This window comes from Mixophyes fleayi, chromosome 7 (assembly GCF_038048845.1).
Source record: "Mixophyes fleayi isolate aMixFle1 chromosome 7, aMixFle1.hap1, whole genome shotgun sequence".
In the NCBI taxonomy this organism is placed as follows: domain Eukaryota; kingdom Metazoa; phylum Chordata; class Amphibia; order Anura; family Limnodynastidae; genus Mixophyes; species Mixophyes fleayi.
In genome coordinates, this window is record NC_134408.1 from 135682145 (window position 1) to 135704589 (window position 22445).

Below are 22445 nucleotides of genomic sequence, written 5' to 3' on the forward strand. Positions count from 1 at the left end.
TCCCATAGTGAGCTACTTTGGGCTGGGTCATCTGTATTTTTTACCCATTAAAATAGGCTGCTGAGTGGAGTCTTGCCCCCCAGGCTAAATTTTGCCAGCCCTCCCCTGGCTGTCGCCATCCCTGTCCCTCCTACTCGCTTTTCCTCAAACGTCCACCCAAAGGTAACTCATATTTGCCAATTCTCCCGGAATGTCCGGGAGACTCACGAAATCCGGTCTCCCGGACTCCCGGGAGAGCAGGCAAGTATCCTGCATACTGCAATTTACTCACCAAAATGACGTGATTCGTGGTGAATCGCGTCATTTTGGCCCCGCCCCCTGCAACAAAATGATGTTTTTGTCACAGGGGTGGGGCCAAAATGACTCAATTGACCGCCCTCCAGCCACGCCTCCTGCCCGGGATCTTCCGGAATTCACTATTCAAAGGTTGGCAAGTATGAGGTAACTCATTGTCTTCACCCTTTACCAATAATAATAATTTCCTAATAGGTTGCTGAGTCGAGTGTTGCCCCTGAGACTAACATTTGCCAGCCCTGCCCTGTTTCTTGCTGTTTAAATTCAGCTTTTGTCTAAATGTGGTCTTGAGAATAGAAGAATACTGGTGCTATGTGAGGGCCAGAGCAAGGGGAGAGTAACATTCCTCCAGTATCTGATGATTTGCATACAAGTCCTTAGCACAATCATTTACGCAGTCGTTTTGATGTCAGTGCTTCTGCCTTTCTAATATTAGAACACGACTCCCCAGCCCCATTATGTGTGTTGACAGGCTTCTAAAGATAACTGGTTTTCTCACATCTCAAGCTTCAGACATGTCATTATTCAGTGGATAAATCACCTCGCAGCCTTGATTATGCACACAAATAGCCCTAATTGTTTTTTTTTTTATTTCATATGAAGCCATTGGCTCACAAATAGCCTATATAAACAAGTACAAAATTCTGAAGGAATCATAATTCTTTGCTAAATGTGACTTAAAATCGCACTGCCCCCGTGTTTTGGTTTTGGATCTTTATTAACTACATGTTTTGGTTTTGGTTTTGGATCTTTATTAACTACATGTTTTGGTTTTGGCAAAACCACCCTCACGTGGTTTGGTTTTGGTTTTGGTTCTGGATGCTTTTTTTTGTTGTTGTTAAAAAATGCTAAATTCACATAATTTGGCTATTTTTTTTGTTCCTACATTATTATTAACCTCAATAACATTACTTTCCAGTCATTTCCAGTCAATTTTTGTCAAGTGACAAGAACTCTGTACTCCCTCCTGTTTCTGTGTGAGCAATGGCACTGAGCAATGTCACTGGAGAATGGAGAGTGACAAGAACACTGCTACCCCTGTTTCTGTGTGAGCAATGACACTGAGCAATGTCACTGGAGAATGGAGAGTGACAAGAACACTGCTACCCCTGTTTCTGTGTGAGCAATGGCACTGAGCAATGTCACTGGAGACTGGAGAGTGACAAGAACACTGCTACCCCTGTTTCTGTGTAAGCAATGGTGCTGGATCTCCTGGGGAGGGAGGTTATTATGGAATCCAAAACCTAAAAGATCCGACAATGCAACAATGACATTTTGCCTCGTTTTAGATCCGAGGATGTGCGAAAGTACCTAGCCGGCTTGGCTCAGTACTCGGATTGCCTAAGTTCGGGGGGGGGGGTTCAGATTTAAAAAAACCAAGCCTGAGCATCTCTACATAAAATGTGAGTAATATAGGTAAGTAGAGTCCCTGTCAGAAAATGTTTGTAGCAAGGAAGTTCCACCAAAATCACCTATTGGCTACATACATCCATTTTATGGGCTGAACCAATCTGTCAATTCCCTAGCAACTAGTGACATCACTGAGGCATAGAGTGATGTCATTGGTTCATAGTGACTGAGCACACTCAAAAGATTCACAGCCAATTCTGTTGCATACAAAATTGCCATAAGCATTCGTGCAATATAGGTGTCATTGTCTAACATGAGAAATACTACATGGCAGCAGAGAAGATATGGTAACGTTGATTGAAATTATAGTGCAACTCACTTGAGTAAGTGGTTAAACAATGCCACATATTATGACTTAGCACATGACCCCCCCCCCCCCTCCCCAATGTAAAATGTGTGCTTACCAATCACACAAATCGTAACAGGAAAACCCAATGTATAAAAATTCTCACCGGCAGATGGAGGGGTTGCCCGAAATGTCCCTGATACCATTTCCCCAAGACTTGAAGAAGAAGTGCCACTTGATTTACTGTTAAATTAAATAATACAAATGATTAGATCATCCAAGCAAACTAGTGTAACACAATTATAACTGATAATAGAGTACTTAGTGGTTATAACTAACAAGGAGGAGACATCTGTACCCCCCAGGAATAAACAGGCACCTTACTTCCAATTGTAAATTCTAAATGTTATGACTTACCCTCCATGAAATCGTCCCCTCTTCTGCTCTTGCTGAATTCGAATGTTCTCCAACCTTAGGGGACTAGGGATGAAGCCAATCTCACAGCCTTCTTTAACCAGCCTCCCGATCCACCAGTCATTATTGTATTTCTGGGATGGACAAATATTTGCTTTACTTCATAATATTTTCAGTTTTGTAATCAAGTCTTGTCAAAAAAATTACCACATAAAAGAAGCACAACTGGCATCCAGCACTGACTCCACTCTCTATCCTATAATGAGCCTCCATCATGCTGCTCAGTCATCCCTGAAAACCATCTACATGCTGCACTGGTCAGCAAATGGACCTTAGGAATTTAGACTGTAAGCTCCAAGGGGGCAGGGAGTGATGTGAGTGATTCCATAGCATAGCAACTGAGCGCACCCAAGATGGCTGCCTCACCCTCTGCAACAATGTAAAGTGCTGTAAGTCCTAGGGAGAAAGGTGCTATATAAATAAAGAATTATGATTAATTGTTATTATAATAACACTAAGGAACCTGTTGCACCATTGAGACGGTTCTTAGCAACTGCTTCACCAGATGATGGAGACACTTTCAGAATAAGAGAGAGGACTAAGGGCTGAAGTACAGGCCTGAGTCATAATGATAGCATGATATTACTATCATCTTTGTTGGTGTTTTTTTTAAAGTCTATCTGTTGCCAACTCCATACTTCCCAATAGTTCCGATTGGTGGGCTCTGTCCCGCCTCCTGATTGGTACAGCTTTGTCCTGAGAGTGGGAGAATTGGGAGGTACGTCTCATTCACTGCTGCTCAACATGGCAGCGCAGCAGTGAACGGGTGCAATGAATGGTGTTTGGAGGGGAGGGAAGGAGAGTACAGGGCAACCTTGCACTTCAAAATTGTGTCCACGACCCCCTTTTCCGATATTGGATTCACAAATATTGAGAGGTATGCAACATACAGTATAGGCAGCCATTTTGTGGGCTGGGCCGATCCAGTATTAATAAAATGGCAGCTAATCAATTCTCTGGGAGCTCGTGAAATCACTGAAACATAGATGTCAGACATCACAAAACACCTAGGGGTAGACTTATCGAACCTTCTAGAAAGGAAAAATGGAGGTGTTGCCCTTAGCAACCAATCAAATTCTAACTATCATTTATCAAGTGCATTCTAGAAAATGATTGAATCTGATAGGTTGCTATGGGCAACACATCCGCTTTTCCTTTATAGAAGGTTTGATAAATCTAGCCCTAACTTTTAGTGATGAAAATAATAACTAAAGTGAACACAGGCATTAATTAACTCCAAAACTGACAGAAACTCACATAGAGATCATCAATACTGAAGCATAAGATTCTCGTACTGAGGCATGAAGCACTAGTATCTCTTCACTTTACGCCTCATACCTCTGTAATGTCATAAGTTCTTAGTTAATTGATACTCTACCTAAATGGCTGCCTCTATAGTGGTTAGGAGACAGATAGACTTTATTATATGATCCATTCAGAAAAGAGTACATTACTGACATCTGTTTTCCATACATATTAAATTCACAATTGTATTGTCCTGCAGTAGATCATCTTTACATCTAATATATGGCTGGCGAAGCCTTTTGTTCTGAAGAGGTTAATCAAATCCTTCCTTCCGAGGCCTGGCAGCTGGTCAGTTTTCCTTTTAGCCTTAACAAGCTGTGGTTCTGACCGCTGATGTTTTATTAGTTAGTGACAGGTGGCAAGAAAAATCTATCCCAGATTTACCTCTTTAATGTGTAAAAAGTCCTTGGCATCGAAAGAAATGGCAGTGCTTGGCACAGGAACGTCTTCATCGAGAGCCCCGCAGTAACTCACATTCGTCTTTACGGCAAATGCCACTGGCTTAGTCTAAAGACACATATACCCGTCATAAATAGATAGCAATATCCGTATAAATCTTATACTGTAATCATACAGCTCTTATTAAATAGCCAATATTGATTTAGCCTTCTCCACATAAAGTATACTGCCAATTAGCACCCAACCGGAAAAACCATTGTGGAATTATTGTGCTGTGTTGTAGTCAATGGCAAGCTGAGTGTAATGGTAATTTAGGTCTTGGTGTAATTTGTATCATATGGGTCAACTGGGGACGAGATAAACCCATTACTATTACTGACAAAATAGCTCCAGCAGACCACTAGCTATTCATAAAAATATGACAATCCCTTTTTTACTTTTTTTCAAACGTTTGCTAAACTAATCTAGTAAATAAATGAAAAATGTGATATATTTCCCTCTATTGCACTACACGTGGAAACTATTGTAACTATTAGAAACTATTCCAAGTTTAGGTTTAAAAGATAATTGACCCCAGATTTATGCAGTAGGTTATCTAGTATCCACAATGCTATGTCTTCCCTTACTAATTTTTTGGGAGAAGGGGGAGGGAGTGGCGGAGTCGTGCCGCTTCACCCATAACAATACTCACATCTCATATTTCAAAAACAAAAAATCACACTTAGGGCTAGATTTACTAAACTGCGGGTTTGAAAAAGTGAATCAGATTCTAGCTGTCATTTATTTAGTACATTCTACAACATGACAGCTATAATCTGATTGGTTGCTATAGGCAACATCTCCACTTTTTCAAACCCGCAGTTTGGTAAATATACCCCTAAAAGTGGTATTGAGTAAGCAATGCCAGGAGTAAACATATACAACCCTTACAAGCATAGTACTATTCCTATCTAAAGAGCTGCTAAATAAATGGGGAATGTGGTATTTCCTGCTATTCCCAGAAACTACTGTGCATTGTAGTCTTGGGGTAATGAAGAAACCAATGGTACATTCTGAAATTACAAAGTTGTTTAAAAAAAAAAAGTACAGTTGTGTGGGTACTGAACAGAAAAATTATTGATATTGGAGTCAGAAAGTGGTGTAGAAAATCTTGGAAGGGGTTAAAAGATAACTTATTAATGCAGTCCTTTCGCTATTCACTAAATAAAACTTGGCAGGAAGCCAAGATTCCTGTGACATTTTACATTGTTGCAACAATGGTGTACTCTCTGTAAAACAGCTATCACTTTTTGCTGCGGAAAAGCTGTCATTTTAAAGGCTAAATCCATTTTCCTGGACCTTTTTCTTGGGAGAGGGGGATAAAAGTGTAAAACAGAGTAAGTGTCATTTTTAATAAATGTGATATGATTGTATCTTTAATTGTCAGTTCACTGTATTTTACGATGACGCTATATTTGTCCTTAATAAGTAAGATAGAAAAAAAACTAAGATTTCTATCTTGAATAAAATACCCTGTCTTAAACAAACTGCTTGAATATTAATTAGAGTCTCATGTGAAATTTGTAAAACCTAATCAATATGAGAAAAACTAGATTTGCACATATAGTTTGTATAAAAACAGTTTTTTCTTGTATTCATAAGTCAAACACAGTAATAAAAAGGTTTCCATACTAAGAGAACGTATGCTTATGGGAACCAGGCCCTGATTAACATTCTGAGATAGACTGGAATCAGTGTTCAGTATCTTATTAATAAGAAATGTATTATGTAAAAGGTTTAGAGCTTTTGCAAAATGTCACTATCATATCTGTTGTTAAATCCTTATTAATTTAAGACTTATATGACTTCACTAATTATAATATTTCTATTTAAGATTTACCTGTGATTAATTGACCAAAGATCCAGATGTCAACATTGCCTGAGGGACCAAAACAAAGACGCAATTTCATCCGTCCAGAGAGACAGAACTTATTGAATATTATAACTAACTTCTTTTTCGGAACATTTTGTAAACACTGTAATTACATATGTATATGTGTGAACTGATCCCGTTGTTCAAATAGTATAAAATTTCAGTCTGACTTACTATGGTCAGAGGGTTCAATAATGAATCTCTAAGCTAATGTTAGCAGCGCTGCGTAATTCAATTTTAAACTAATGTTTTATTAATAAATGTATTAATTTTCCTTTTAAGCAACTGGATTGGACAAGCAATTATTTTCACTTTAATAACAGGCTCTGTTTGTAAATATAACCCTTATCCTGTCTGTAACTATTGGCTATATACTCTCTTTAGTAGAGTCTATATATCACTTACTAATCCAGCAGTCTTCTTCAGTAGGTCAAACTTAGCTCTCTGTCTATGGCTGACCCTCATCGCCCAATTGTGTTGAGTTATAACTGAGTAGCACAAACTTCCATTCACGCTACTTTGTTCTTAGCTGATGATGTGGCAGAGGGGGCTGGCCATAGACCAGTGTTTCCCAAACTGTGCCCCGCGGCTCCTGGTGTACCGTGGTGATCGCACAGGGGTGCCCGTGGCCAGGGCTCGTGGTAATCAAGGCGGGGGACTACTTAGTAATTATTTTGGCTTAGGGGTGCCTTGAAAAAATTATGGAGACCCTAAGGGTGCCTCGAACTGAGAAAGTTTGGGATCCACTGCCTTAAGCTGGGTACACACTACAGAAATTTCCACCAACTTTTTATGCCGATCGATTTTACATGTGATCGGTGGTCCGATCGCTCGGTCCATGGACTGCATACACACTAGCCTTGTTTAGGACGATAAAGGGAAGTGCGGACGTCTATTTGGCGACGACTTTTTACAGCCATGTTGTCGTGAGCAATGACTGTAATTTCGTACTCACTGTTGTGGATCGGTCGGAAACTTATATACACTACACAACGGAAACGAGATTGGAACGAAAATATTTAACGGTACGACCAACCAAATGAGGCGACAATCGTCCATTTGGGCAGACTTTCGACCATCGTGTCACTACACACACTGACCCGACTTTTGAACGAGCGGTCGTATGTCGGCTGATTGAGCCGATTATTGGACGAAAACCGTGTAGTGTGTGCCTAGCTTTAGATAGAGGATTGACTACAGCCTTCAAACGAATATAATAAAAGCTACGAAACAGGTCAGTACTATATACACTCTACTAAAGAGTATAATTAGCAAAATGTTACAGATAAGATATGGGTTAGACTTTGGAAACTATTTGGTACATTTAAATAAATTAAAAAAAAACACTTAGGTGAAGCCTAAAAATGTATGAAAAAAATAGTAATCTAATCAATTGAAGTACATGAATTTAAGCAAAAGTGTAGTTGACACGAGTCCTATTACTGCGATATTTTAGTTATGATACAATTGTAATTTTCTGTATGTTTTATGTCGTATTTATTGCCATTTAGTTTCTCAGCGGAGTTAGCACATTACTTTGGCTCTCTCGAGTTGTACTGCAGCTTGCTGTTCTTTCTCTTGGTGTATGGCATCTCTGTCTTCTTCCAGAGAGACATCCGAGTCTGATGGTCTGCTGGTGTAAGAATCTGCTGATCCCTGGAAAACACACCACAGGAACTAGGTCATTTAGGGAATACAATCTATAGACATTTATATCAGGTTTTATTCTACTATGGAAAGATGAACATGACCCATAACTTTAAATACAGTATTCAATGGTATTTACTGTCTTATGATTATATATGTTGGTGTACTTATCTATGATACGCAGTTCTCGCAGTCCAATATCTGTGTAGAAATCTTACATATACATATATATATATATATATATATATATATATATATATATAGCTTTTAATTGATAGTAGGGCAGCCTGCATAAATACTGCTCTTATAGGGCCTGAATCATCATGGAACGCAAAACAAAGGTATTATACTTTTTTTTTTAAACACACATATATTGGGCATATGCAAGTCAGTATTCAACAAGGAGCGGATGTGAAGACACGTCTGTTGTTGAATACGGGTCTAGGACCGCTCTGCTCTAACTGCAGGATACGTTCAATACATATGTGGAATATAAAGTCACAAAAGAACGCACAAAAAATAAATAAATTAATGCTACCTGTAAATAATATAGTAATTAATGACAAATCATTTAAAAATAAAAAAAGTTGTTATATTTTCCCATAAAATATATTTATGACGATGCTATCAATGTCTACTGTACATACAATGCATTTTTACAGTTGCTCCTAATTGCAAACACATGTTGTAGCATGTGTACACAGCTATCATCACTATTTATCGGTACTTACACCAGACCTATAGCGTGTGCAAGTCGACTGAAAATCAAGTACCTTTGACATGCCCAAATCTTGAATCGGACGCTGCTACGTGCGCTTGAGCTTGGCACACCCATACTGTACATTGACTACATGCATACACCCAGTCCCCTCTCCACCCCAGCCTGGGAACTGTGGGCTGTAGTAAGACTGCGCTCCAAGATTAATTGGATATTGCTGCGTTCTGTGGCATATGGTTTTTTTCTGAGCATGCGCAGTGCGAATTCACGCAAGATACGGCACATATCGGAATTTACTTTCCTTGATGAGTCAGGCCCAGAATGTCTATGTGTGTGGTGTCAGCTGTAACTATAGCCAGTGTGTGCTACATGTGTCAGGAGGAACTACAGCCAGTGTGAGCTACATGTGTCAGGAGGAACTACAGCCAGTGTGAGCTACATGTGTCAGGAGGAACTACAGCCAGTGTGAGCTACATGTGTCAGCTGGAACTACAGCCAGTGTGTTCTACATGTGTCAGCTGGAACTACAGCCAGTGTGTTCTACATGTGTCAGCTGGAACTACAGCCAGTGTGAGCTACATGTGTCAGGAGGAACTACAGCCAGTGTGTTCTACATGTGTCAGCTGGAACTACAGCCAGTGTGTTCTACATGTGTCAGGAGGAACTACAGCCAGTGTGTTCTACATGTGTCAGGAGGAACTACAGCCAGTGTGTTCTACATGTGTCAGCTGGAACTACAGCCAGTGTGAGCTACATGTGTCAGCTGGAACTACAGCCAGTGTGTTCTACATGTGTCAGGAGGAACTACAGCCAGTGTGTTCTACATGTGTCAGCTGGAACTACAGCCAGTGTGTTCTACATGTGTCAGCTGGAACTACAGCCAGTGTGTTCTACATGTGTCAGGAGGAACTACAGCCAGTGTGTTCTACATGTGTCAGCTGGAACTACAGCCAGTGTGTTCTACATGTGTCAGCTGGAACTACAGCCAGTGTGTTCTACATGTGTCAGCTGGAACTACAGCCAGTGTGAGCTACATGTGTCAGCCGGAACTACAGCCAGTGTGAGCTACATGTGTCAGCTGGAACTACAGCCAGTGTGTTCTACATGTGTCAGCAGGAAAGACAGTTCAGTCGTTCATGAAGCTGCAACTTACTGCAGCTTCTTATCGTGACAACAGGTTATTTATTCTCTACCCGTAGTGGAAAAATAATTTGCAAACACTTTAATGGGAATAAATGGTATTTATTTTAAGTTTATAGAATAGCACAAAATGTTCCCCTCTGTTGATAGCTGCTTTAAATGTCTTGGGGCTTGAACAGGAACGTGACCCCCACTTCTCCTTTTTACAAGCTTTAGTAAATCTACCTCATAGTGATTTGTTTATTGTTTGTTTTATATTTTCTTTTATTTTCACATTCACAGTGGCCTTAATTGTCTTGGCTGCACTTTTTCAAATGATTCTATTCACATTTCATTAAAGAAGCGCACCTTGGTGTCACTGATCTCTAATGTTCACTTAATGGAATTTTTTTCTCTATTGCAACCCCCACCCCGATTCAGAATAAGCTGCAAGCCCTTGTCCTTGTTATCCCCCCTTCCTGTTAACAAAATATCAGTACCAACAAGGCTGCTCTGTTAAAAACAAACTCCAATCTTAAGCTGAATTGGATTTTAACAGTAATATTAAGCAGGGCCGGATTTACCACTAGGCAACCTAGGCAATTGCCTAGGGCAATTGCTTCATCCCTTCTTCCCTTCTCCCCCTTCCTCGACTCCGTCTCCGTTTCTCCCGTCTCTCCGTCTCATCCATGTGTCTGTCTGTCTTCCCCTCCCTTTAGATTGTTCGCTCCTTTGAGCAGGGCTTACCTCCTGTTTCCATCACTTTTAAATGCGCTCTCCAGCTACTCTGCTCACCGCCTCTCGGTCCCTCTGCCCTCTGTCTCCTCTCACTTCTCTCCGCTCCCCTCAGTGACTCTCAACCTGTCATCCGTGCCCACCCTCTTGGGCCATAGTTACCTGCCTATACTCACTTTTCCCCTCCCTCCCTCTCTTTCATGCTGTGCCTGAGCCCCCAGAGTTATAGTGCTTACTGTTACTTGTACTGTGCTGTTTCACCTTGTACTGTGCCATTGTTTGTCCTTGTAAGGCGCTACGGATACTTTGTGGCGCCCTATAAATAAAAATTAATAATAATAAAATAATAATAGGGCCCAGCGGTCCCCACAGGGCCGGCGGTGAGACCAACCTTTAAAAATGGGCCGCTACTTATGGGCCAGTGCTATGTGCTTGCCCCCCTGGGCTAAATTCTGCCAGCCAGCCCCTGAATAGGGGTATATGTTATGCTAAAAACTATAGTGCTATGGATTTTTTCAGGGAGCGGGCCCCAAACCAGTATCTTGAATAGGGCCCCATGAGGTCTAAATCTGGCTCTGATATTAAGTCCATAATTTTAATTTGTAATTTTAACCCTTTCTTCTGCCCCATCCTCCTCCCAACATGATCTGTCACATTATGTCAAAATATGGAACAATCTCTGTCACCATTAGCGATCAATTGTCAATGAGATGCAGACTATTATGCAAATTAATTGCAATTAGACAACCATACACACATGACACACAAAACCTCTACCATTGTCAAAGCACTAAAGACACTGCACCACTATTCGGAATGTATACAGGTCACACACAAAGTGTCACTGTACACATGTCATTGCATTACATAACAATACAATATGAGAATATATTCTTTATACATAATAATAGATGTAGTACTATGTGATTGTTCATGTATGCAGCATAAGGAAAGTAGTACTGTGCAATTGTCCATATATACAGAGTAAGGGAAGCAGTACTGTGCAATTGTCCATATATACAGAATAAGAGAAACAGTACTGTACAATTGTCCATATATACAGAATAAGGGAAGTAGAACTGTGCAATTGTCCATGTATGCAGCATAAGGGAAGTAGTACTGTGCAATTGTCCATATATACAGAATAAGGGAAGCAGAAGAAAAGATGCAGTACTATCCATTTACACAGAAGAAGAGAAACAGTTCTATCCATTTATATAGCACTAGAACAGATATTGCCAACAAGATAAGTAGTATAATACAATGTAACAGGTTAGTGCTGAAAAAGCAGCAAAACCAATTGAGTGTTTCCATAATTTAAGAAACTATAACTTGTGTATCTCCTGCATTATCCCATCACTATAGTTACAGGAGGAGTATTGCAGTGGAGGTGTGGGTCACATGACTTCCTTAGCTGCATTTCCCAGAATGAAGCTTCTGTTACACTTTCCCCCTCTCTTTGTCTTGAAATACTGTACAGATTAGGAGTAAAATATCTTCTACTAACACATATTAGGAAATATACCAGACGAGGCATAGGTGAATAATACAGTTTACCAGCAGCTACATACTAATACATTTCAGAGCAAAACCAGTATACCAAATGTGCAATTTATGCCAAACCGCAATTTAAAATGTGCCGTATTCAAACCATGCAATTTATCAAAGTGAAAATTGCACAAGTCGCTGATTTTCAAACTAGCTTTGCAATGCTGATTTTATGTTGAACTGGGGTCGATACAAACGGTGCAGGGTATCAAATGATGGTTTGTAAGATCGCACAAAAAGAGCACATTTTTTAGATGTGGTCCTCATTACGTGATTGGTCAGATCACGTGCATTTGGTGTATGATATCTATATACAAAGGTGCTTGATTTACAGCTGATCGCTGAAATGCAGCCACAAAGTAGCTGACTAAATACCATTAAGACACCATTCTTTTGATTGCTACATCTTTACATATAGCATACAGATGCAGGGCTGCCAAGAGGAATTCAGGGCCCCGGTACAACAACTTCATGGGGCCCCCCCTTATTTTTGAGGATGAAAAAATCCTCAACTTGTGGAGCCTTGAAGCCAAGATATAAGTATTGGACTCCTTATTAAGAATATTTAAGATTAATACAGGCATTGCAGTTAATACTGCAATTTTATTTGAATCAACCCATTAATGGCAGACCTCTGTTTCTCCTACCAGTCTTGCACGCTGCACTGGATCCGGACTCCCTGTGGCACAGAAGACGTCCGTCTGGGTGTCACAGCCTCTGCAGCCCCAGCACAACTACAAGAAGCCCCGCGATTGGCTGCAGGGACCTTCACAGCCGGGACCGCCACCCTGCATGTCCGGCTGGCCTGTCACAGACCGCACTTAAAACACCAGCAATCGCAAGGCCGCCTCCCGCTGGTTGTAAATTGCAAAAAAAAAAACCTAATGAAAAAAATTAATGAACATAAATACACCGAGCGCCCCGGCCGCCCCGCCCCCCCCCTCTCCCTGCAAAAAAAAAAGGACAAAGATAAAGATAAAAAAAAGTAGGTTAAAAAAAAAAAAAGTGAACAGCGAAGGCCCGGGCCGGGCCCCCTGGCATGCCCAGGCCCGGGTAATTAGTACCCGCCCCCCCCTCCTCTCGGCGGCCCTGTACAGATATGTCTAGAGCACAGATACAACAGGCCTGCATGGACGCTATTTGCATGACGTTCAGTTTGTTGCAAACCAATGGTTTGTTACAACTCGCATATAGTTTGCCCAACCCGTATGCAGTTTGCAGTAAGCCACTTAGGGTTTGCCTCTTTCGATATCGCTACACATGGGATAGGTTTTATGCAAGATTAATAAATATTGTGGTTTGTGTCTGAAACTGCAACCGATTAATGCCGCTTCAGAAATCACATGATAAAATGCACTTTGATACATTCCCCCTCCTTATACCCGTTACCCTGCTTCATTATCATCATCTTAATTTATTTATACGGCTCTACAGAATCCGCAGCACCATCAACAAAAACTAAACAGAAAAAATACAGATAACCAAAGGACAAGAGGAACAATAGAATCAGTAAAAATCAATACAAGAGACTATACAGATGGTACGTACATAAGTAGACAACTAGAGCAAGGGAAACATTACAGAGAGGATGAGGAGATACGAAGTAGAGAGGACATACTTGTGATAGTTCACATTAAAGAATCAGGTTAGTAAATGGAGACGATGGAGGAGGAGTGAAAGGGGCAGTTGCAGTGTGAGGAGGGAATTTTCTTAGGATGAGTGGCAGGGGCAAACGCAGGATTTGTAGAGAGGGGTTTCCACACCACGCCGCCAGTGGGCATGACCAGCATGCATGGGGGCGTAGCTATAATATTAGACAGTGATTGGCTGCTCTCCAACTCTTCCTATCCCCATAATATACATGGGCAATGCTGCGTGCACTACAGTTAGGTGCACACAGCTCTCCCTTTTCAAGCAGAGGCGTGTGAAGCGGGGGCAGGGTCCAGCCACCTCAATTATTCAATCACCCAGGCTTGAAGGGGGATTTCCAGGCAAATAAAATTTTAGGGAATGCCAGGAGTTAGGTTCTCTCCCAATACGTCTAGGACAGTAGCCGTCTCCGGATGTTTGGCTGGGAACCTACTTAAGAAGGGTCTTGGCGGTAGATGTACCTCTGGAATCCTCTTAACGCTATCGCAGGGTCTACCAGGGAGAAATATCTTCTTCAGCCCCCACCTCCCAGGGCTGCAGCAGCGCTGTTGCAGCCTCTTGCAGTCAGCAAAAATGGTTTATTATTTTATTAAAGTATTTTTTTGCAACTATTTTACAATGTTTTTTGCTTTATTATTGTATTTAATTTTATTTTTTTTTACACTTTTTTAATACTTCTGGAAGTCTGGCCTTCTACTGCACATGTGTGAACTGGCAATGCCGGGTCACACATACCCTGAGAGGATCAGACTGGCTGGAGAAGCGTTAAGTGTCCTCTTACCGTTGCCAGCCAGTATCTCCGAGGAGCTATTGCTCCGCTGAACTTTTTTTTTGCTAAAATCACATAATTTGCCTCTGTTTTTGTTCCTACATTATTATTAACCTCAATAACATTAATTTCCAGTCATTTCCAGTAAATTTTTGTCAAGTGCTACCCCTGTTTCTCTATGAGCAATGGCGCTGGATCTCCTGGGGAGGGAGCAGGGGCGCACACAGGGGGAGTTTCTGGGTCTCCAGAAACCCATCCTCTCCGCTAACTAAGTGCCCCACATATTGGCACTGTACTATACAGCAGCCGCAGCGCTGTCAAAGAAGAGTCAGCGGCAGTGCTGTATTGAATACAGCTACTTTGCCTGCGCCGTGGCTGATGTATAGTACAGTGCTGCCGAAACGGAGTTGCGGGCGCATGCGCAGCAGCTCTCTCGCGTGTTTTCTTCTTTTTTTTTGGGAGGGGGGGAACCCCGCCCCCCTTAGCAACTCTGCGTGCGCCGCTGGGGAGGTACATATGGAATTCAAAACCTGCGAGATCCGACAACACAACAATGATGTTTTGCCTCGATTCAGATCCGAGGACGAAAAAAAAGGATCGAGCCGGCTCACGAGCCTACTCGGATCCCATAAGTTCGGTTGTGACTCGTTTTTCAGAGAACCGAGCCAGAGCATCTCTAATTTTTTGTGTGTTTTGTTTTTTTGCGGATTGTTGTTTTTTGCATTTTTCTTAATATTTTATATAATATTTAACAATAGTAATATGTCCCATTCATTCCTGATTTACTTTACTGCCTGAGTCCCCATCACAACTGCTGGGAGGATCTATCACCATTTCTGTTAGAACGTTTCTTACATATAATACCTTTCAGACTTACTCACCCCAGTTTCAAAGTGTGTCCTCTTGTTCAAGAGAATACAGCCTTCCTGATCATTTGATACATTTAAATGTTTCTATCTCATCTCCTTGGCCCCTTGTCTCCAACCTTTACATGTTCAGCTCTTGCTTTGTTATACAGCCTATTTGCCAGTTTAGTAGCCCTTCTATGAATTTCAGTCTATTTTATTAATGTCTTTGTGGACATAGGGCCTCGGGAACCGTACACTGTACTCAAAGCCAGGTCTTCCAAGAGGCCTACAAAGTGGTAATATAACCTCGCTCTTCTTGCTACTAATACAGCCAGGGATTCTACTTCCATTTCCCGCTGTTTACTAACAGTTGCTTCTCTTCATCTAATATGGAATTCTAAGGTTCCTTTCTTGTTGTCACCATTCTGTATTCCACTATTGGATTGTTGTGCACCACATGTATCATTTTACATTTTGAGGTATTAGACCCCGCACCACTCATTTCCTCTATTTTCTATAAATTACTACACATTTGTTTCACCCCTTCTGCAAACTGTGTTATACATTTTTTGTTTCCTGTGCAAAAAGACATACCTTCCCGTACCTTCCACCTCCATGGCGGAACATTTAAGTTAACCACTTTATAAGGGCTGCAGGATTGTGACCAGGAGGACCAACTAGAATCCGCAAGCACAGAGATTGCAGCTTCTGATTGGTCCTCCGTCTCACACCCCTACTCAGTATTAAAGGGACGAACCATAGAGCCTGTTAAATGCCACTCTGGGTAGGGTGATGTTTCATCCTACCTTGTAGTACGGTTTTAAACATAACAGAACCCAAAATGGCTAGGCATAGGGAAGGCAGTATAGTGCTTTTAATACTCTCAGATGTATGTCATCTGGAACCATGATCTTGTCTACTTTTAATTTTGAGAGCTTAAGTAACACCTCTTCTGCAGTAAATATATTTGTATCTTCAGTACACTGTAAATCTCCCTTCTAATGAGGGCAACCTAGTTAAACGTTCAATTAAAACATAGAATGCAGAGCAAAAATATTTATTTATGCAGTCTGCAATTTCTTTCATTCTTTCAACATATGTCTCTCCCTTGAGTTTTAAGCCTTTGTACCTGAAATATGTTTTGTCGACCTTTTGTACTGACTGCAGATTTTTTTTGTTTGTTTGCGCTTAAGCACATTTTATTTTTTCTGTTTGCACTTTAGCACATTTTATTGTGTGCTTAGACTATTATGGTTTAGCTTTATATGCTTGTTTATCCTGCTCTGATTGGGGCTTGCCTATATTTCTTATATGCAGTTTTCTTCAGACGTATAACCAGGGGCGCACGCAGGATTGTCAGGGGGGGGGGGGTCCCCATCCCCCTCCCCCTCTCCCCTCTGACCCCCCAAAAAAAAAAACATGAGAGAGAGCTTGCGCAGCAGCTCTGTTTCGGCAGCACTGTCCTATACAGCAGCCGCGGCGCTGTCAAAGAAGCGTCCGCGGCGGTGCTGTATACAATACTTCTTTGACAGCACCACGGCTGCTGTATAGGACAGTGCCGCTATGGTGGGCACTAAGTTAGCGCAGGGGGGATTTCTGGAGATTCAGAAACCCCCCCTGCGTGCGCCACTGATAACTGCCACATCTGCACTCCACACAGTGATCACTGAGTGTGTAGTAACTTCATATTGTTTTTGGATCACCATACATTCTCTTTAAAGCCTAGTTTTAGTTCTACTGGAGAATATATTTGATATTAATGTATTAATTCTTTATTATTTGTTTGTCCCAGCCAATTGGATGTATCAAGGTAATATATGTTTAAATTAAAGTATGGATTTTAATAGGTTGGACTTTAACAACGTAAATGATCTTTCCACGCTGCATATTTTCCAGAATATTCACCAACCCACAAAACTAAGCCCAGACTTGCAGAGTTGTTTCCAAAGACAAAGGAGTGCGCGTTCACCTTGAAATGCATTTGGTGAACAAGTAGGTGCACTTCGCACCTAAGGAAGCATTACAGTCCAAGATTTTGCATTCATTTTTTTGGTAAATGACCCTTCCTGTGTGTACTTCAATAGAAATGAAATGTGCTATCCACAATCACAGATAAAAGCATTAAGTTGCGCTGCTACAATAAATGTTACTAAAAAACATTATTTTTGATGACCATTCACTTATAATAGAAGAAACTTTAAATAGGGCATTATTGTAAATGTACAATATAGTTTTGGTGCACCAATTGTAGAGCGCTACGGAATTTGCTGGCGCTATATAAATAAATGATGATGATGATGATGATGATGATGATGAAGGAACTGGTAGGTTAATTGGCTGCTATCAAAATTTACCCTAGTCTCTCCCTCTCTGTCTGTGTGTGAGTGTGTGTCTATATTAGGGAATTTAGACTGTAAGCTCCAATGGGGCAGGGACTGATGTGAGTGAGTTCTCTGTACAGCGCTGCGGAATTAGTGGCGCTATATAAATAAATGATGATGGTGATGATGATGATGAAGGAACAAAAAACCTGAACTAGCACAAGATTGATCACTCTACAACGTTGCTGGTCTTCGTGGTGGAGAGTACAAGATGCTCAGACTTGTGATGATTCACAATTCACGTAATTATATCACTCAAGAGGATAAGTTGTGGATATTACAGATTTAAGGGAAGAAAGAATGTAAACAGCTTCCATCTTCTCAACGTGAACTGCCGTACTACACACCTATAATTTCACGCTGAGTGTGTTCGTGAAAACGGCTTTCAGACAAATGCAAACAGCTATACAGAGTTCAAGTGAAAATGAAAACATTTAACCCCTCACTTTCAGATATAGCAGAAGATCTGTCTTACATCTCATTTGTATGGATTCTTATTTGCTGTTTTTGTTGTCAGTTTCACTAATTTTTCCTTTTTGTTTATTTTAATGTCACCACGCTGCAATATCACAGGCGATATGAATCAATTGGTCGGATGTTGCTGTGTTTCAATGTTTGTATTGACATGCCAACATTCCACGATGGTTAGAATCCAGAAATGTTTGTAGTGTTGTGGAATGTGTGTGTAGTGTCATTTATTTTGTGGGAGTGTCTTATAGAGAGAAGGTGTGGGCAGTGGACCATACAGAGCGCAGTCCTTTGTGGCCCAGTGTATAACACACACCCCAGACCCAGAGTATAATACAGAGTCTAGTACTTGTTGGCCCAGTGCATAACACAGCCATGACCCAGGGTGTATTACAGATTCTAGTACCTGGTTGCAGAGTGTATAACACAGAGCTCTGTCCTCGGTTGCAGAGTATATAATACAGAGCCCAGTCCCTGGTTGCAGAGTGTGTAATACAAAGCCCAGTCCCTAGTTGCAGAGTGTATAATACAGAGCTCAGTCCCTGGTTGCAGAGTGTATAATACAGAGCTCAGTCCCTGGTTGCAGAGTGTATAATACAGAGCTCAGTCCCTGGTTGCAGAGTGTGTAATACAGAGCTCAGTCCCTGGTTGCAGAGTGTGTAATACAGAGCCCAGTCCCTGGTTGCAGAGTGTGTAATACAGAGCCCAGTCCCTGGTTGCAGAGTGTGTAATACAGAGCCCAGCCCCTGGTTGCAGAGTGTATAATACAGAGCTCAGTCCCTGGTTGCGGAGTGTGTAATACAGAGCTCAGTCCCTGGATGCATAGTGTGTAATACAGAGCTCAGTCCCTGGTTGCAGAGTGTGTAATACAGAGCCCAGTCCCTGGTTGCAGAGTGTGTAATACAGAGCCCAGTCCCTGGTTGCAGAGTGTGTAATACAGAGCCCAGTCCCTGGTTGCAGTGTGTGTAATACAGAGCCCAGTATACCTGGTTGCAGAGTGTATAATACAGATGATGATGATGACGGCCTCCAGCACTAGTGAACTGCTTGTGATTGGCTGTCTGTGATTGCGTATGGCTCAGTCCAGGTGAGTATCACGGTGCTAATTTGTTCGTAATTTTTCTCTGCATTTGTTGTGAATATAGTATTGTTTTGTCTGCATTATATTGTATTATATTGTATGGTAACATATTGCTGTTCCCCTCTAATTTGCCCCTTTATCTCTCTGTCCAACTAATAACTTCATTCCCTGCTCCTTCTTGCTGCATTCCCCCCCTATTTCCCTCCTAACAACCATATCTTCCCTCCCTGCTCCTTTGTCCGCTTTTGTCCCCCTTATCTTGCATCCTCCCACCCTCCTCTTCCTCCCTTAATTGCTGCCGTTCTTTCATTTCCCCCATCCCTCTTCCACCCTCTCCGCTCCCTCCTGGTTCACCGGTCAGTCCTTTAGCCCTAAATCCACACAGCCCCACCACCCCCCTTCCACCGCCATGCTCAGAGCCAAATGAGCAAGAGTCCCCCCACTCTGCCTCTCAGAGGCCACTACTCCCACAGCAGCTGCTGCACAGCGGAGAGCGCAAGCCCAGGTCTCTCCGCTGTGCATTACTCCCTCCCCCCCTCAATTCCAGGGCCGGGGAGAAGGAGAGAGTCTGCGCATGCGCGGCCGGCCACTGAGTTAGCGGCGGCCATTTTGCCATTTTGGAAAAGGGCGCGCCAGGAGCACCCGGCCGCCGCTCCACTGCCACCAATGCGGTTACCGCTGGCAATCACCCCCCCCCCCAACCCGGGACCGGGCTGACGCGGGGGTCGGGGAGGGCAACGCTGCAGGCTCTGCTGGGGGATATCCTGGCGCTGTAGCTGACACCCGGAGCGGCACCCCCCCTCAGGTACACAGGGCCATATCAATACAGCAGGAGGGGATTACAACATTAGTGGGCCCCCAGCTCCTCTACTACCTCCCCTGCCGGCCATTAGGTTAACCTCGGTGTCCCAGACCCCAGCCTTGGGGACACAGTGCAGCGCTACAGCATCTCCCACCCCCCATGTCCCCCCCAGCCATAACACCCCTCCCCCTACATGCAGGCCGTCTGAGGCCCCTAGCATTGGGCAGCAGGAAGTGACCCCCCCCCCCTTGCTGCAGCAGCATTTGGCCCCTAACCCCCCGGGCGCAGCAACAACAGCCGTTCCCACCCCCCCCCCCTCCCTCTATCCTTCCCCAGTACCCTATCCCCCTTTCAACCCCCTTGACACCCCAGCCCATCCTGTTTCCCTCCTCGGCCGCCAACCCCCCAGGCACCCCGGCCCCCCGCATGGTCCCCTCCTCCTTTCCCTCCGCCGTGCTTCACGGCCACCCAGCCACATCCTGCCCGTCTTTTGTAGGCCACCCCCCCCCCCGTGGCCTGTGGTTCAGGGTGTTAATACCACGTCTTTTCCCGCTTTCGTTCATCCTTCCTTCCCTTGGATGAGCGGTACTTCTGGCTGGGCGCCTCATAGCCAGGGTCTCCCCCCCTTTCCTTACCCCGTTCCGGACCCAGCCCTCAGCCTTCCTACCTGCTACCCCTCCAACCCCTCTACCTCCTCTACCTTCTCCCCTTATTTTTCCGTTCCTCCCTGTCCCAGCAGTTACGGTTTAACCACAGGTGCCTTTGCTTCCACAGTTTCCATCGCGCCCACCCCCGCAGGGGCAGATTGCACGCAGACATCTGCATTAGCCCCTTTAGTGTCATCAGGTTCCCAGAACGTGCAGTTGGTGGCCGGAGGGCCCGACGCAGGGCAGGGTCAGACATCCTCTCTGACGGGTTCTCGGGTCACTCCTTGCACGGTCGCTTCAAATTTAGTTCCCCCAACCCAGCAAGCCGGTGCGGGTTCGGCGCCTGAACCCAGATTATTAGCGCATAATACAGAACCGTCAGTGCTTGCGGGGTCCTCGGCTCCCGGTCCAGGGAGCCCCCTTTCTGTTTTCATCTCTGCAGGTTCCAAAATGCATACGTCATCGGGACGGCGGTCCAGGCGCGCTTCTTATGCGGAAGTCGCTGCGGGCACGGCCGGAGCATCATCGGGAGCGGACGGTGGTAGCCAGGAGGCAACCGGTGATCTTGCCGGTGGGTTGTCAGGTATGAGCTCTGACTCAGGCTCTTCTTCCTCTGAGAGTGAGGCTCCAGCCAGGTCCAGGAGTTCGGAAGCGAGGTTAATAAGGCTGCTGGAGAGGAAGTTGAGTGGTACCCGCCGGAGGGCGGAGGTGGTGAATAACAGCCCCAGTGGCAGGTTGACGGGTGACGATGTGGTGCGCTGTTCCAATACAGCTGTCCTGCGGGACATAAGAAACAGAGTGCGTGGCAAGATACGCACAGGTCGGTTTGTAGACATGTTTGCCATTACCAACAAGGCGAAGGACGATTTGGCATCAGCAATGTCACGTTCTGGCGTGGGTGAGGAGGTCTATAAGAATTTTAACAACTGGTTAGAGGGGTTCCTGGTGTTCGCAGCCTGTTATCTGGAAAGCAGGCCGGTGGAACATATGAACATCATTAAATACATATTCTTGATACAAGGGATGCACACTTGCTCCAGAGGTAACATGTGGAGACGGTATGACGAAGCGTTTCGCAGGAAACAAGATGGTTTATTAGTGATGGACCTGGGCTGTAAGGATGTGGAAGTGTGGCTGGAAGTGACACAGCCCAGACCAGGAGCAAGTGATGCGGGGGCATGGAGGCAGAGGTAACCTCCGAGTAGATTGGCCCAGCCCTTTCGTGGGAAGTGTTTTGCATATAACGGGGGCCATTGTGACAATTTCCCCGGTAGGTGTAGTACCAAAGAAGGAGGTGGGTAAGTTTCGGCTGATACAGCATCTGTCTCACCCTCAGGGTATGTCCGTGAATGACGCAATTGCAGAATCTGAATGTTCAGTGGTGTATCAATCATTTGAGGACGCTTTGTTGATAGTGCAGCGCTGCGGTGCTGCCTTTGCATCCATCTTCATTTAAATACATGGGTTTTCATTTGCCAGGGGGTTATTTCGTGGATAAATGTTTGCCTATGGGCTGTTCAGTGTCTTGCGCATTTTTCGAGTGTTTCAGCAATTTTCTACATTGGTATCTGGTTGCGGGGACAGGGCATCAAAGTGTGGCCCATTACCTGGATGATTTCTTGTTCATTGGGCCAAGCGGGGCCACGGTGTGTCAGGATTTGTTGTTTTCGGCTCAGTCATTGTTTAGAATTATGGGAGTTCCAGTGGCTGCGGACAAATCAGAAGGTCCGACTGAGAGATTGTCATTCCTGGGTATTGAAATTGACACCAGAGCAGGGTGTTGTAGGCTCCCTGCGGAGAAGGTAGCTAAGCTGAAGGGTGTGATTGACTCGTTGCAGGGCAGGGCCAAGGCTCAGTTAAAGAAGGTTCAATCCCTGCTTGGTTTACTTAATTTTGCTTGTTGGGTTATCCCCATGGGCAGGGTTTTTTGCAGGAAACTGGAGAGGGCTACA

General features: G+C 43.6%; 1 protein-coding gene across 1 annotated transcript in view; it reads right to left on the reverse strand.

The window, feature by feature from the left end:
• Positions 1–22445, reverse strand: part of CACNB4 (calcium voltage-gated channel auxiliary subunit beta 4) — a 70693-nt gene that overhangs the window by 27097 nt on the left and 21151 nt on the right. Inside the window, exons 2-5 of the mRNA XM_075180880.1 lie at positions 7617–7736; positions 4154–4276; positions 2408–2538; positions 2157–2233 (exon numbers count right to left, since the gene is read on the reverse strand). Coding sequence (XP_075036981.1) covers positions 2157–2233; positions 2408–2538; positions 4154–4276; positions 7617–7736 — 451 coding nt within the window. The remainder of the gene's footprint in view (positions 1–2156; positions 2234–2407; positions 2539–4153; positions 4277–7616; positions 7737–22445) is intronic.